General features: G+C 34.4%; 1 protein-coding gene across 1 annotated transcript; it reads right to left on the bottom strand.

Annotated features, from left to right (window-relative positions):
• Nucleotides 1–11,721: 11,721 nt before the first annotated feature.
• Nucleotides 11,722–17,007, bottom strand: LOC130629936 (uncharacterized). The gene has a single exon (XM_057443314.1). The coding sequence runs from the start codon at nt 17,005–17,007 to the stop codon at nt 11,722–11,724; it is 5,286 nt and encodes a 1,761-aa protein (XP_057299297.1).
• Nucleotides 17,008–17,166: the final 159 nt, after the last annotated feature.

Here is a 17,166-nt window from a genome sequence, read left to right as displayed (position 1 = left end):
AACGTTATTTTGCTTCATTTCTGAAGGAAGACCACGAGCTTTAATTTTTCCACACATATAAACGCCACTGCTACTTCGCTCCACGTACCCTGCGACGCTGGTGAAGTAATTTTCCGTGTATCCATGGTAACCAAGTCTATTTAACCACTTTGTTAAACGGTAAACCACGTTAGCCCCTAAACCAACCTCAACTACATTTTGTTTTTCCCCTTGATATACATCAAAGTTACTAACATAACCATTTGTCGAGTCTGCTCGTACTCAGGCCTTTATGTCATATTTTGTTGGTTTGGCTGGCATATATTGTTTTAGTGACGATCGACCCCGGAATTTTATCATGGCTTCGTCGATCGCAAATTCTCTATGTGGATTGTATAATTTACGATACCTATTGTTAACGATGTCTTAAACTGTTTTCACGTGAAACACTCGATCTCCTCGTGTGGCGCCATCGAGTTCGAAGTTATTAGCTGCATGAAGGTATTCAGATAACTTGTCAAGTCGGTTTCTTGGCATGATATTTGGAATACTAAGATTACCAAACATCTCGTCAGTGCTCCAGTACATTTTTGTTTGAGGCAAATCGATGATGCTCATTGCGACGCGAATCCCAAAATATTGTTTGATTTCGTCGGATGTAGTGGGTTCCCAATTTTTATCTTCTACGTGTGGTGGGTGCCGTTTCCAAAGAACATATCTGTTGGTGTCCCTTGCAATTAATTCGTGTATTTCTGGTACGAAAATTTTGTTTAGGAAATCAAGTTCGTTGTGTTCATTTTGTAACTCAAATGTTGCACCCGGGGTCGGTCCACAAAACTCTACAAAGCTGGTGTATTCTTTGCATACGCTGTTCCACTCATCGTCAGCCTCGCCATTTCCCTCAGCATCGATTCGCTCATCATCATCCTCTTCTACGTCAGACCCTTCTTCAGAAAACGTTTCAGAAATATCGCTTCCGTATCCTCCTGCGTCAAATCCATGGAAAGCTTCATCCTCATCAGAAGAATCAGCGAACATAGTTTCGAGATAATTTTTTTCCATTTGGAATACGTATAATAAAGAAAGAAAGAAATAAAATAAAAAATGCTGTTTTGATAAATGTATTACTACTGACTTGTCTAAAGTCGAGATAGGGATATGGAAGGAAAAAATTTTATTTAGGTAATTCGGTAGCAGAAAGGGTCGTAAAAGAACAATAAAAATAAGTGACGAAAGAAAAAATGGAATGAAAACTAATTTAAAACCCAACCTATTTAATCCTCATAGTTAGTATACTATAAAAAGAAGTGGCCTGGGATCGAAGTGGTAAAGAAAAACAGGAATATGTACATTCGTTTTATGAATTTAGTAATATTTATTTCAATAGCTTAGCGAAATTCTTTGTGTAAATTATTGAATAGATCAAAGTTGCGCGAGAAAGAGCTAAATATTAATTATTAAACACAACCCATGTGCAAGCAATTTCAAATGTTTTACACTCCGTTGTGGTGTTTATAAACTAAGCATAATATATGAGAGATAACATGGTTAAATATTAACTTTAAGAGAAGAAACAATAAGCATATCGGAGATTTTGTATTATCTCCATAAAGTAATGGTTAGGGTTGTGCAATAAAAAAAATGCGGTAGCTAAACGAACAAGAAGGAAGCCTTGATAGCTAGTGGAACTTTGCGAAGGATGTGGTAGAAAGAAAAATTGTTATTTCTAACTGGAACTTGGTTTTCAAACATAAAAAATCACACTGAAATATTAATATTTCATAACATTTATTAATTTATATTTACTTATGTTGATGGAAACAAGGATTTTAAAAGGTAAATAATTTCTTTCTAAAGTCATGATACGCAATGCGCTAAGATGGAGTACAAGAAAATTAAAGCGACATAGTTGAAACAAAAACTAAATAACATAATTTCTATAGGTAAAATAAACTTTCTGCTATATTTTTAGTAATAGTTTTTTCAACATTTCTCGTAGTTTGTCACCACGAACCTTTACTAAATATATCAGAAATTTAACAATACCTTTTTTGTGATTATTTTTGTACAAATTTTATTTTCTAGCGATCACTAGTTTTTTAGTTATGAGCACAAACACAAGCACTAGCATGAAACGCATATATGCGTCTGTGGGGAATTCAAAGACGTTTTCCAAAACGCATATATGCGTTTCTGGGGTCTGTTTAATATATAACTCCGACCGGCATAATTTAAATACCATCGTATTATAAAAACACTTAAGGGGGATTTTCACGAAGCGAATTGAGCAGCGAATTCGACGGCGAATTGTATCTGAGCATGCGCAGTTCGATGCAAAATCAAAACAAACAAAACTGCGCATGCTCAGATACAATTCGCTGTCGAATTCGTAAGAACATTGATTGTACGCCATGTTGATACATACAACTGCATAAACTAAACCGCCACAGTGACATTTTTACGAAAACATTATTTTCTAATCGTTAATAAAACAACTGTAGTCAATAACTGCTTTTTATCGTTTGTGCATTGTCATGGTTAGATATTACGACCACCTTGTTATAAGTGTATTGACCCGTTCTCTTTGCTCACGAGCACATTCGCGTGTATTTTTTTTCGCGCAAGTTTTGGGTAGTTTTTTTTATTATTGTTTTTTAGCGCTTTAGGCTACTTAAACTAATGGCCCTCTGTTCTACATGAAACATTTTGCAAGTTCAAGATAATAATGTGAACACCTACTTGTTTGAAATGACGGAACAACATTGTAGAAGTTCTGTACAAAACGGGCTACTGGCGAACTCGAAAGGTATGGGGAACAAAATTACACGCAAACAAGAATCTGAAATCCTTTAGCCTGCAAGGGCGTTTCATTATAGATTTGATCCAAACTTGTTTAAGGTTACGGAATTTTTTGAGTAGGGAATTTCCATCGCTACTCAACGCATGCCTCATTTTTTACGCATGTGCGGTACTACCTTTGGGATAGTGCCCCTGCACACTTGTGAACATCAATACATGCGCCATGTTCATAACTATGCGTAATGTGCACAAGTGTGCATGGAGGTGCGCCAAATGTGACCTACTCTTCTATCTTGAACAAGACTGAAGAGGTCCTTGGGATTCCCGGAATGGAAAAATTCCTTGAAAAAATTCCTATAAATTCCAGATTCTTGTTTTTATAGAAAAATGTCATTAGTAAGACGGAAAAACTATTTCAGATTGAAATTCTCTAAATTAAACTGCGCATACCAACAATATCGGATGAGCCTTTTCAGCTTCAAAAAAAAAACGTTATAATTTTCAACGAGAAAAGATTTTTTATGTAAATTTTAATTTTAATAAAACATTTTTTCCACAAACATTTTTTAAACGCCTTTCTGCTTCATGTTCCCACCCACCTCTCCCCTTTTCTCCTCCTGACTCTTTGATTTTCCTTCATCTCTTTTCCGGAAATCAACCACAACGCTCTATTCTGGAAATCGAACGTTTTAATTTTTTAAAGTAAAGCGGGGGTCAGATTTAAATAAAACAACTTCGATACCGCATTCGTTTCTTTTTTAAAAATGTAACTTTCATTTGTACATTATTATTTCATTTTTTTTGATAATCTTGCGTTAAAACAGCAATATGTTTGCAGCCAGTATTCAAATATAAAGCTGGTCAATATTTCAAATGTACCCCCTGATCCATATGTGAGTCACGCTGTTAAAAACAAAAAATTCTTTCCTTGTGTAAAAATATGGCGTCCTAGATGTGAGTATTCTGTTGGATTTTTATGTGAAGATTTTTGTAAATTTCACTATACAAGAAAAATTGGAAGGGCCAGTAAAGAAATTCTGTATCTTCGAGTGATAAGGAATTGGTTTTTACATGTTCTAATTTGTCCGCAAAAACTAGGAACACTCGTCATGATTTAATTTATTTATAAAGACCACTTTCTGCATGTCGTAGTTGTTTTGATTTTATTTTCAGAACAATAGGCATGTACACTCTTTTTTGTATAGGTAAAAATGTAGGACTCACAAGAGGTAAAATGGCTGGTTAATGAAAAATAAGCTTTTGCTGGTTTCAAGTATTTTGGGTCACAAAAGTTATACAAATATTTTGGAAATTCCCAAAAGTGTATTCCTGCGAAAAAATTTAGATAGCCAGCCATTTAGATAGCCACAAACTCTAACATAAAAATAAATAATTTTGGGCAATTTTGTGCAGGATAAAAAGCTCTTATACCAAACTGATTAAAAACTTAAAAATAATAGCAATAATTTAGGCTCGATAGCTAGCTACCTACAGCTAGACTTAGCATGTGCCCTCGAAATCCACGTCTGTGGCCAAAATCTTGAAATTGGTTGGTTTAAAGATTTATGTATGGCTAGAAAGCGTGACAACATTTTTATATATAAAAAGCAGAATGCAAAGCTGTTACAGGGGCGGATCCAGTGTACGTCAGAGTCGTCACGCGACTGACAATTTTGACAAGAATCGTAAAAAATAATAGGGTACTGTGATCCTGCAGTCCCTGCGACCGTTGACTTTTATTTTACAGACCTTTCTCTTGTGTGACTGAGTTGATGGATACGGCAAAAAGCGACGTCCGAAGAATTTTCATGCAATGTGATTGTCTTGCCGGCCGAAATAAGGTATTCTGATTGGTTTACAAAAAACTGACGACTTTAACCCATATTTACGGCATTCAAAATGTGACACAGCATGTATTTTTCAATAAACATTGAATTTTTTTGAAACCGATGCAGTGTAATTTGAATTTCGGACCAAACGAAAGCAATCAATCACTTTTCGGACCAAATGAAAGCAATCAAGAGCTTTTCGGACCAAACGAAAGCATGCAACAATGTATGGTGACTCACCATGTGTGCTGCAATGAGATGCAATAAATGTGCAAGAAAGATACGTAAAGTTATTACATTAAATCAAGTCTTTATGTCAAAAATATAATTACAGTTGCGTAGCTATAGATATTGGAACATATTTAGCTAGCTAGCTAGCTAGCTAGAAATTTCAATGCAGAGTGGGTTATTTTTAAAGTTGTTGTTGTTGACCAAAAACTTTTAGAGAGTTCTGCAATTGCTTTATGTTAAGAAGATAATGCTTAATTATTCTTGTTATCTTAAACACTTGTAATATATAGCTAATAAAAGCATGCATCATCTAACCTTTATATGAAAAATCCTTTTTATACTAATTTTTAATTTTCACGAAATAGGCCCACACGTAGACTGATAATAACTTCCTGCAGATGTTAATAGCTTACCACTAGGATATATCATCTGCAGGAATTTTGATATTAGTACAAGTCTGTGAATTTCTTAAAAAAATTAATAATTCCTAACCAATTAGTCAAAGTGGCAATTTTATGTGGGTAGTATAATAAAGCATACTTTTCGCTAATGGTAAAAGTAATGGTAAAAGTCCAATAACTTGTGCAAAAATTAAAACAATGGCTTAAAACTTGATATGGTATAGTTTTAGACCAGATCAATGAAAGAGAGCCCAATATACATTGACCTATCATTGTAGTTCATAAGTTATTTAATTTCAGAATTTTCGGGGACAGCGATAAGGCAGTTTTTACAGCATATCCCTTTTAACACAGATATAAGTACAAAAACCATTAAAAGCAATTTTTGTGATTGAAATAAGTCAGATAGGAATTAATTAAACTAGTTTAAGCCCAAATTTTTTAACCAGTCCAAAGAAATTGTAAAGTACCGGAATGTTCAACTTAATTATGTTGGTACAAAAACTTAATCATGATTACGACTACGGTTTAAGTGATAAAATTTTTGTTTGTCCTTTATTTATTATGTTATCAATTGAATAATATTTGAGCAAACGCATTTTGCAGAATAGGCAGTGACCAACCAAAACGGTGTATATATGTTTTATACTGTAGTGCTACATTCAACATGTTGTATAATACAGAAGTTAGTTTCGACAATTTACTTATTTCCTGGGATAATTATTTTTAGCTCTTAAAGTCACTGGAGATTTGTTTGTAAAATTTCCTAGCTACATGTTGGTGACAATACACTGGTTGACGTGCTGCAACATTCCATCATTAGGGTTTTTCCTTTACCCTGAGGTATATATATAGTAAGAATTCTGTTTTACTTTCTTGGTAAGAAGAACATCAAGGTAAGTCATTTATGTATCCCATCTTACATATGATGACGACGCTTTGTACAATTAAACTGGTGTAACACAATAGAATTTGTTAGGAATGAAGCTGTTTTTACTTGAAAAAGATTACGCTGTGTCTCCAGACTGTACATCAAAAACCAAAAACCAAATTTCTTATTTTCTTAACTGTGGTGAAAAGTGCAAAGTTGAACCTGTATTTACATTACTAAATGCTAAAAATACTTATGCTCAAGCTCATATTCTGTTTTGTCTGCAAGGTGTTGATGAAGGATGTGATGATAATTTTAAAGCCAACCTTTTTTGTAATTCTAGTTAAAACAATTCAGCTTCCCCTAGTTAAGCCTAATTTAGCATATAGCAGACTGTCCATGTCTGGAATAGCTAACATTACGTTATTAGCCATTTCCTAGACATGCTGACGAGCCCTGATATTGGGCGAAACAGTCTTAAAATATTTGAATTTAAGCTATTGTTTTTAATTTTCATACACTTTTTTGAAACCCTTTAAAAGATGGTTTGTTATTTTCTTGTCCATTCAAAACTTTAGAGCAAAAAACGGCTCTAACAAAGCTAATAATTTGGACATTATTTAGGCCTTTTTTAATGCATAGAGGCTTAAAATAGCGAAAGTTTCCGGGCTTGTGCCCCGGACCTGCCATGGGGGGCTTACAGCGCCCCCATGACCTCCAGCTGTTTTGGGCGCAGAAAATTGCTGCGCTTTTTTTTACTTCGCAAAAAATGTGACTGACATGTTAAAAATGTTGGATCCGCCCCTGAGTATCCCCTGATTCTTTCAATATTTATGTTAGTGTACCATATAAAACTTCCTATATTATTAAATAATTTTTAAAGAGTGAAAACTTTTTTAAAAAAATTGAGAATACTTCTAGTTATTTTAGCACGCTTCGACATATTATAACCCCTTGAATTATAAACTTTCACAGAAATATATTTCTGAAGATAAAAAATCTATTTAATTTAGCGCACCAACGTACAGATTTTTGAAAGAATAGATACTAACATTTTTTATTTAATATGAGTTAAAGATATCTGCAAGGGAGAGCACTGAAGATGAGCGAGCTAGTTCAGAATGTGATCCTTTGAATTTTATAGTAAACAAATTTTATATGCTATTCAATTTTTGTAGCAAAAACATTTAAAACTTCTTTGTGTTTAAAAAATATAAGTAACATTATGTTGCTTATTTTTATGGTATATCTCTTTTATTTTAAAGGTGCAAAGTAATATATTAAGAATCTTCAATCTTTTTTCTACATGTTTTGTCTTTAAAGTTTTTCTCCATGGCCACGTCTTCTAATCGAAAAACGGGAGTAAAGATTGTATGCAATATTTTCTTTTTTCTTCTTTGTTTTATGGGGAACACAGAGTAAAGTATTTATTTTGGTATGGGGTTGAATGAATTAAGATAGACTGGGTAGTTTTGAAAATGTGTGCACGTTAAATGAAAAATGAAAATAGCTAGTCCAGGTTTCCTTTGATATAACGCTTCAATTTCACAGAGAATATTTGTTGTTGAGAGGAGAAAATTATATATCCCGAACTAATAGTTTATGTATCCAATAGTGTATGTATACGGTTCATTCATTATTAATATCATTGCACTTGCGCCACACAGCATCATATAGGGTCTGAAGGAAATACCATATCACAAAATCAATTTCTCAGTTGATTCTTCATTCTGTTGCATGGTATAATCTGGAATTCAACTGTACTTTTAATCCATAATCCATAACGACTGCTCTTAATATAGACTTAAAATAAATAAAATAACAAAAAGTGCATTAAATTAATTTAGAAGGAAAGGAAAAAGTCGCAATAATGCTGTCTAGAGTTAAAAGTTTTAGAACTACACAAAAAATGGAAGCTCATAAAATGCAAGATGTATTTGTATATCCAATGTATATCCAAAGTTATTTAAAAAAAGTGAAATCATATTAATATTAAAAAATATTTCCTTATTATATAAATTTATACAAAAATAAAAAAGATACAGATATAATACAAAAAAATAAATAATTCAAAATACTGAACAAGTACATGTTTTGCATAAGAAATTCAAACTCTCTTTTGCTCTTTTGTAAACAATTAATAAGCTTATTACTTTTATTTTTATTACTGTAAACAACACGCAAGTCTGAAAGTTCTTATAAAAACATGCACATGCAAACAAAAAAAGAACCCCCTCCCCCTCCCGCTGCTATCATTGTGGCTATCTACATACATATATATTGCAGTTACTTTTAAATTATTCCATTTTCATCGCTAATTGGTAATTTCATTTCTTGCTGATAGATACACATGGTCATTTCATAATTTGCTTCTCTTTGTTATATTTATTTACAGGTCAGCCTGATTTTCACAACATCATGATCTGAAAAATAAACACATTTTACTGCAGTTTCAATTTCTGCATGGTCAAATACATTATTATTAATATAAACATGATCAAGAAGAGAACCATCAATATGAGTTGGCTCATGCACAACCATAGTATAGTTACTTAATACTTCTGCAAGTCGATGTGAGCGTGGATTGAAATAATCAACATTAAAATCTCCTAACAAAATATGAAAATCCTGTGCATTCAAACGCTCACATAGGTCATCACAAAAAGATGATAAAGATGAAGAATTTGACCGGTACAAAACTCCTATAGAAAAAAGTTCCTCTGCAAACGAACTTTTCCTAACTTGTACTAAAGGGAAACCAGGAGTATCATTCTGGTAAATAAAAGGAAAACAATCTCTGTAACACACTGCAATACTTTTAAATTTGTCTACATCACAATTAGTATTAACATCAAACATAGGAAGTCGACCTGTTATTTCTGTCATGTCATGGTCAGGTAACAATTGCGTTTCAGTTACACATAATATGTCCGATTCTTTCAATTCCTCATCATGAATGTCAATAGCCAAAATACTAATGGTGGTACTATACTTTTCAATCTCAACCTTTTATATTCATCAGATGCATGTTTATCTGCCTTGATTGCCTTTTGCTTAAATTCACCTGTTAAATACAATCCAGCTAAAGATGTAATATGACTCATAGCAACATACATTTGGCATGGATTGAATTGAGTTTGTCTGAATAAATCAAAACTAATAACAGCCTTGGGTAAACTTTTCCCTTGAACTTTATGGACAGTGCAAGCCCAAGAAAGCATCAGTGGTAACTGAGTTCTTTTGATAACCAGTGATTACAGGTTTCTTTTTTCGATGTGAATATCTGTATCAGTCCTTCCAATTGGTACAACTTGGTGCATATGAATTCCAAAACATGAGTGTACTGTACCTCCAATGTTTACACCAGCTACACCTGTTGTAGCTACAAGACAGACTCTTTGCTTTTCTGCATTTTCACCTTTGTACATTAATAATTTTGTGAGAGATTTGTAAATATTTTTGATCAAATACGACTTTTCACATCCACCTTCATCAGTTAAAAATATAGACAGATGTTGTTTAAAATTAGTAGGTGAAATACAGTTACGATTTTTTATAAATTTTCTTGCCCAAGTGAACACTGTTTCAAATACTTTCCGTTGCTTAGAATTCAGAGATCTGATATCTCTATTAATCTCCTGGTCTGTTGCCACAACAAAACTGTTTCTAGGTAGAGACGATAAGTTGGAACAAGTTGGTTCAGTTTCATTTTCTTTGTCATCTTGCTCCCTTGATGCTAAGAAGTCAACTTCTTCATTTTCCTGTTGTGCAAATGTATCTTGATTAGTGTCCAAGTCACCTCTAAAGGTTGCAAAAGCTTCGTCAACAATTTCACTATCTAGTTCTAACTTTTGTTTGTTCGCATTGACAACATTTTAAACTCCTGGATGGTTAAGCTTCTCCATGTAAGTACCATCAAGTAAATCAGATTGAAAACGAAAAGGATAGTATAAAAACAACAAGTGATGAGCATACTTTTCTGGCTAAGTATGTTGGTTAGGTGTATATGATATAACACAAGCACGAACCTTACGACACTTTAGTTTTTGTTTAGAATTCATGAGAGGTATCGGTAATGGATACGTAGAAGGAATGTGATTAATTTCCATGGACTCATCATTCAAAATTATAGGTTGGTTGTCATTGTCACCTATTTCAGATTTTGTGGTTTCTAAATAATAAAATGCTAAAAATTCTGCATAGCACATTTTATACAAAGCAGCATATTTACCACTTTTGAAAGTAGTATCAGGTGTGATTAAATAACGATCAAGCATGTTTGTTTCAAATAAATCAACACTGTCATCAGGTAGCCCTTCAAGTTCTGTCTTACTTTTGCACATTCTAAACCGGTCTTCTGGTAAATTACTATTTGGAAAGATTACTTTAGAAAATGTTTTTCGAAGTCACAATTCAGGCATTAAATGATACACTGCTTCTTGAACAGAGCATTCCCTATGATTTGAAAATGCATTTGCAATTTTAATCATCTGTTCATACTTGTTGTCGCTATTTTCACGTGCCTCTGACAATGCTTGCTTCATTGCACGCGAACATTCATCTTCTGATTTGGAAAGATACTTACACATGTACGTTATTGCTTTATAGTGATTAAAAACCGGCTGCAAGTCAATGATTGCTTGCCATGCAAGAATTTCCTCTGAAAAATAGTTATTCACAAAACACGAATTGGGAGGGCGCCGTAAATGAACTTGGAAATCTGAGTCTGATGATATAGAAAGGGCGTTATAGTATTCACTCTCTGAAATATCTAAACTTATCAGTATACCAGGTATGCTTTCTGGAGATTCAAAATTCTCACTTTGAGGATCAATGATATTCCTTGTCTTCGGAAAAAGGTTGCAATTTATATAATCCTTGACTTTGCTCAATATTTCTTCTCTCTTTGATATTATATCTTCTCTGTACGCAGAAGGCATTTTATCACTAACAGGGCCGGCTACTATTGTTCGATCTGTGAAAAATTAAACTGACATACACTATTCTTATACTTTCGACAAGTTTTAGAATGGGAATGAATCTGGAACATTTTTACAGCACTAAATAACTTCTGTTCTGTTTCAGGGTCTGGAAGGTCTGCTCTTATAATTTTATCAACAAAACTTATATACTCTTCTTTATTCTCTCTTGTCAACACTGGTGCACCAATTATCCATAAAAATACATGGACATGAGGACTACCTCTAACCTGAAATTCAACGCGAATCACATGATATTTAACTTTTCCAAGGGGCCACCTAGAACCATTTCTTTGAAAAACACATCTACTCTGTATTGTAAATTGCGCGCTACCAACACAGGGTTCATGTTTAAAATTCTACAGCGTTCCATCTGAATTTCCAGATAAATTCGGATACAAATAAAACTTTATTTTAAAACGTGACTATATTTTTAAAGAACGAAATCTAAAACTAACATGTGCGAGAATATAAATACATAAGAAGAGCAGCTAGAGGACTGGGGAAGATATAAACAAATATGGTAACCACATCCTCCCCCCTAGCTGCCTAAATATCTTATATATAACAAATACGTGATAAACTATAAAAGTGTCAACAAATGTATAACATAATGTCTTTATGTTTCTTATTTAAATGTTCGTTATGATATCATTTTCGTCAATGAATGTGATATTTACTTCTTCTTTCTTTTCAGCTTCGTCTTTCGCTAATTCAACAGGATAAAGTTTGTTTATCGGTCTTCTTATTGTATGTGTGTTTCCATTGAGAACATATCTAACGACAGCTCCCCGTTTCTTGCCGTCACGTGATGGTACGAACTCTTCAACGACTCCCATTTTCCAATTTTGTCTCGGTTGCTTTGCTTCCTCAATTAAAACAACATCGTTGATTCGAATAGAAGTTTCACCACGTGATTTGCCAACTCTGTGATATTCGCGTAACTCTGTCAAATATTCGCATTTCCATCGATTCCAATAGTGGTTTATGATACGTTGCAAATGATCATAACGTTGACACAAATCTTTTTCATTTTCATCGCTATCAATATGTGAGGCTTCCAAATTAATTTTTCTCCCAAATAATAAATGGTTAGGTGTTAATGGTTGCTCACCTATGTTTTCATACAAAAATGTCAGCGGTCTGTTATTAATAACTGCTTGAATTTCAGCTAGAACAGTCAGTAGTTCTTCATACGATAATCTGGTATTGTGTAAAGTCTTCTTTAAACAACGTTTAACGGATCTTACAAGTCTTTCGAACATCCCTCCCCACCAAGGATCGGCTTCTAAATTAAAATGCCATTTAATTCCTCGATTTGACGAAAATCGTTGCGTATCTTCGGCAATGAATTGACTACCATTATCAGAAATAATTTCAGAGGGAATACCTCGTTCACTGAAAAATCGGCGAAGACTACGAATACAACCTGAAGACGAAGCATCAGGAACTAAATCCAAATGTAAAGCTCTGGTACTGGTACAAGTAAATAAGAACACCCAAGCTTTATACATACTTCCACCATGATAAACATTTCGAACATATAAAGGTCCGGCATAGTCGAGACCAGTATGTTTAAACGGATGATGATTGGATAGTCGTGATTTCGGTAATGCTGGTGAAACAGGATACGCATAAGATTTCCCTTCATAATAACGACATAAATAGCACTGTCGGATTAACTGCTTTATGTAATTTCGTGCTTTTGGAATCCAAAATTTCGATCTGATGGCATTAAGTGTTTCTTTCAAACCAATATGCAAAACTTGAACATGATAATGCAAAATGACTAGCCTAGTTAAAGGATTTTTTTTCGGTAAAAATATCGGAAACTTAGTATCAAAGTCTAAAGGAGCGTTTTCTAAGCGTCCCTTACAACGAATAATACCATCAATATTTTGAAATCGTAAATCTTTTTGTAACTGCTTGTAACTCGGAAGTTGAATTATATCTTTTTGCGCATATTTAATCCACAGTTTTTCTGCATGCAACTGCTCGTCCTTTGTAACAAATGTATGTAAAACCAATTCTTCCTTACGACGCTTTTTTCTGAGGTTTCCAACAAATCGTAAAACCAATGCGGTAATTCGCAATAAACGTGTGTAATTAGAATATCGTGCAATGTTCATAAAATTTAAATCAATTTCTTCTTCGGTGCTCTCCTCTGATTCGTCGTTACCAACAATTAAACAAGTCGAATCATCAACCTTGAAATTACTGAAATTAAAACTCGAAGCTGAGATGTTAGTGTCGCGCAAGAAATCAGGTCCTGAAAACCATAAGTTATTGTTCACCAACTCAGATACCAAACAACCTCTCGACAAAATATCCGCAGGATTTGCCTTTGACTCCACATGAAACCAACTGTCCGATGAAACTAAATCACGAATGATACCAACTCGCCGTTCGACAACCACCTCATACTTCTTATTAACATTTTTAATCCAATATAAAACAATAGACGAATCAATCCAACACCGTGTCACAGAAATATCATAAACCAAACTCAACTCATCACGAACATACTTCACCAGCTTCGCTAACATCACTGCACCATACAGCTCCAATCGAGGTATCGTGACCGGTTTAATTGGCGCGATTCTCGACTTAGACGTCACTAACTTCGTAAAAAAACTACCATCAGCATGTTCGAACCTCAAATAAACACACGCACCGTAACCTTTCAAAGAAGCATCAGAAAAACCATGCAATTGTACATCAACAATATTCCCGCCATCGTAACATCGTGGTACATTCAAATGTGAAAAACTTTTAAAATCATTGTACGTAACTCGCCACTCGTCCAAAACCTGTCCACTCAACTCGATGTCCCAACCAATTTTACCTACACAGGTTTTTTGAAACAATGTTTTTAATCGCATAACAATAGGGTTAATAAGACCAAGAGGGTCATAAATGGAAGCGGTAAATTTAATCAATTGTCGTTTTGTCGGTATGTCCTTCGCTAACGATAAAATGTCGTCGAATGTGAATAAGAGCGAATCTTTCTTTTTATCCCACAAAACACCAAGAACTTTGGTAACATGTCCGGTATGAGCAACATGGGGTTTGGTAACTAATTGTTCCAACTCTTCGGAATTCGAATGAAATTTATGCAGATTGAAATTTGCTTCAGCGAGACGTTGTTTACATTTCTGGTAAAAATCATGTGCTGCATTAACAGTAGCGCCACCGGAAGTTAGATCATCAACGTGAAGTGAACTCAATAACTTCTGTACAAACAAAGGATCAACATGATTAAACGATTCAGCATGCTTAATAAGAGTGGCACTAAGGAGGAATGGTGACGAACTTACACCAAACAATACTCTACTCAATCTATAAATACCAATTTCTGCAGTTTCAATGTTTTGTTCTGATAAATTATGTAAATCTTTAAACCAAATAAAACGAACAAAATCACGATCGGTTGGATGTAAACTAATTTGTAAAAATGCCTTCTCGATATCAGCAATGAAGGCTACTTTGTGAGATCGAAAGCGCAATAAAACGTTATATAAAGGCTCCGTTAAAGATGGTCCAGCATACAAACAATCATTTAATGAAGACAGTCCCACCGATTTTGAACTTGCATCGAATACCATGCGTACTTTGGTGCTTGGTTTATCATCACGAATGACTGGTCGGTGTGGTAAATAGTGAACTTGTCTTTTGGTACAATCGTCGTTGGTAACTCTTTCAATGATACCTTGTTCAAGCTGTTCTTTGAGGATACTGTTATAATTACGCAATAATTCGGGATTATTTTTCAATTTATGCCTCAATGATTCAAGTCTCTTTGAAGAAACACAATAATTATCAGGGAGCACATCGTGATCATCCTTAAAAGGCAGCCGCACCTCGTAACGTTTAGTCTGCGCGCTGAATTTAACATTTTCACAAAAATTTTCAACAGCTGGTTGTTCCTCGATACCAGCGTTTTCGAAGGACCAAAACTTTTCCAACTGATTATCCAACTTATCTTCGACAAACTCAGCCCCAATCTTCAATACGTTTGCTACCAAGACTGCACTTCTACTACCTTCACTCGACCCTATGCGTCCACTTACAATGTATCCAACCTTTGAATTTAAAGCAACTGGCCCATCCTCACCCCGAACTATACCACCATCAAAAAATTTCCAATAATTATCAGCACCCAACAAGACATCCACCTTCAAATCTCTATTATTACAGTTACTGTCAGCTAAACGTAAGTCTTTCAAGTGTTTATACTTCAAACAATCGTTAAAATTCTGTCCTGTTAAAGGATGACAAATATTTTTCACATAACAATCAACGTTGATTTTATCTCCATCTAAACCGATCACTGAAAACTGCACCCTATCTAAAGTTTCTTTGAACGAATGTTTACCAAAAATACGGATGCAAATCTCACGCTTACCAACAACCTTTAATTGCAATTTTTCACATAACTCGGGCGATATGTAACTTAATTGGGAACAGTTATCGAACAAAATTCTCGTGTTCTCAATTTTTGAAGGATCAGTAGTATTAACAACTTTAACTTTAGCGGTTTGCAACATAACGGAACTCGGAATGTCGAGCGAATTTGAACTTGTAACCAACGAAGTGGCACCAGCAACATTTTCTGGTTTTTCTTGTTCGGTTCCATCCTTATCTCTACGACCTTGGTCAACGTCCCTTTTCTTATCACAAATAGCAACATGGTGTCTACCCGAACACTTTAAACAACTAATCTTAGAATAACAAGACTTGGCTAAATGTCCACCTTTCAAACAAACAAAACATCTCTTCTTGTCACGTAACACGTTTTTCCTTGCGTCGAAATTAGTGATTATTCGGCATTGCTGTGATTTATGCGATTTGTCACAAAATATGCATCTATAATTATTCTGATTATTCTGATGATTGCGATAATTATGCTGATTGTTCTGATACTGATTGTGCGGAAGATCACGGTTCGATTGATGTGAATAGTGAACTGGTAATGCCGATGATGAAAACGGGTTGTTATCGTGTGGCTGTTGTAAAGAATATGCAGATTTCTCACGAACTTCGATCTCCGATTTTAACGCTCTTAAAACTAACTTCATATCCCAGCAATCTTTGTCGTTAAATTGACGACTAATAATTAAATTAAGCTCTTCTGGAAGTTTCGACATAAGTACCGGTATTAATAGCGGACCATAATTTTCAGACGTGACATCTAAATTTTCCAGACTTCTCACTTGTGTCTCAACGTTGTCAAATACATTACGCAATGTTTCTATGTTAGTTAAGTTATTCGCCTGTTCAAGTTTCAGTAATTTTTTCATATGTGCTGAAATAAGTAACTGTTTATTATTATATCTCTCTTTCAGTAAATCAACGACGGTTTTATAATTTTCATTGCTAAGTCTAAACCCAGCGATACAACTTGCAGCGGGACCTTCTACTAGATTTTTTAAATAGGTCATTTTTTGAACGTCGGAAATATCGTCATTAGTGTGTACGGCACATTCAAAGCTATCCCAGAAAGTCGACCAGTTTTCCGGATGCCCATCAAAGGGCTGTAAATGTAAGCGAGGCAATTTTATTAGTTTACTGTGGCTGAAAGTGCTTCCTGCTTCTGAAAAATCCTTTTTGGCTGATCGTTTTTCTAAAAATGATTCAAACAGACGAAGTTTATCCTTTAACATCATCATTTCCTCCGTACTAGAATCTTCTTCCTTGTCGATATCATCCTGCTCTGTCAAGCAATCCATAATCGACTCGTTTAGTTCAGCAACTTTCGCTATTTTTTCCATCAAAGTATCACGGATCGACTCAATTTGACGAACATCTGCAACATTATCGGTATATGACGAAATAATTGTCTCTCCCCTTGTAATTAATTTGTTTGCAGTTCTAACAACAGACTTTCTAACTTTGTTGTACTTCGCGAAATCACCCATTTTTAAAATCAAAACAACACCAAACTTTAAACCAAACCAATAAAAATAAGACAACTAAAAACCACTAAATAAAACCATAGATACATAAGCAAAGTATCTCTCCGAGGGCTCCAATGAATTTCCAGATAAATTCGGATACAAATAAAACTTTATTTTAAA

The sequence above is a fragment of the Hydractinia symbiolongicarpus genome, chromosome 2, assembly GCF_029227915.1.
Source record: "Hydractinia symbiolongicarpus strain clone_291-10 chromosome 2, HSymV2.1, whole genome shotgun sequence".
Lineage (NCBI taxonomy): Eukaryota > Metazoa > Cnidaria > Hydrozoa > Anthoathecata > Hydractiniidae > Hydractinia > Hydractinia symbiolongicarpus.
This window is presented reverse-complemented; position numbering and strand designations above follow the sequence as displayed.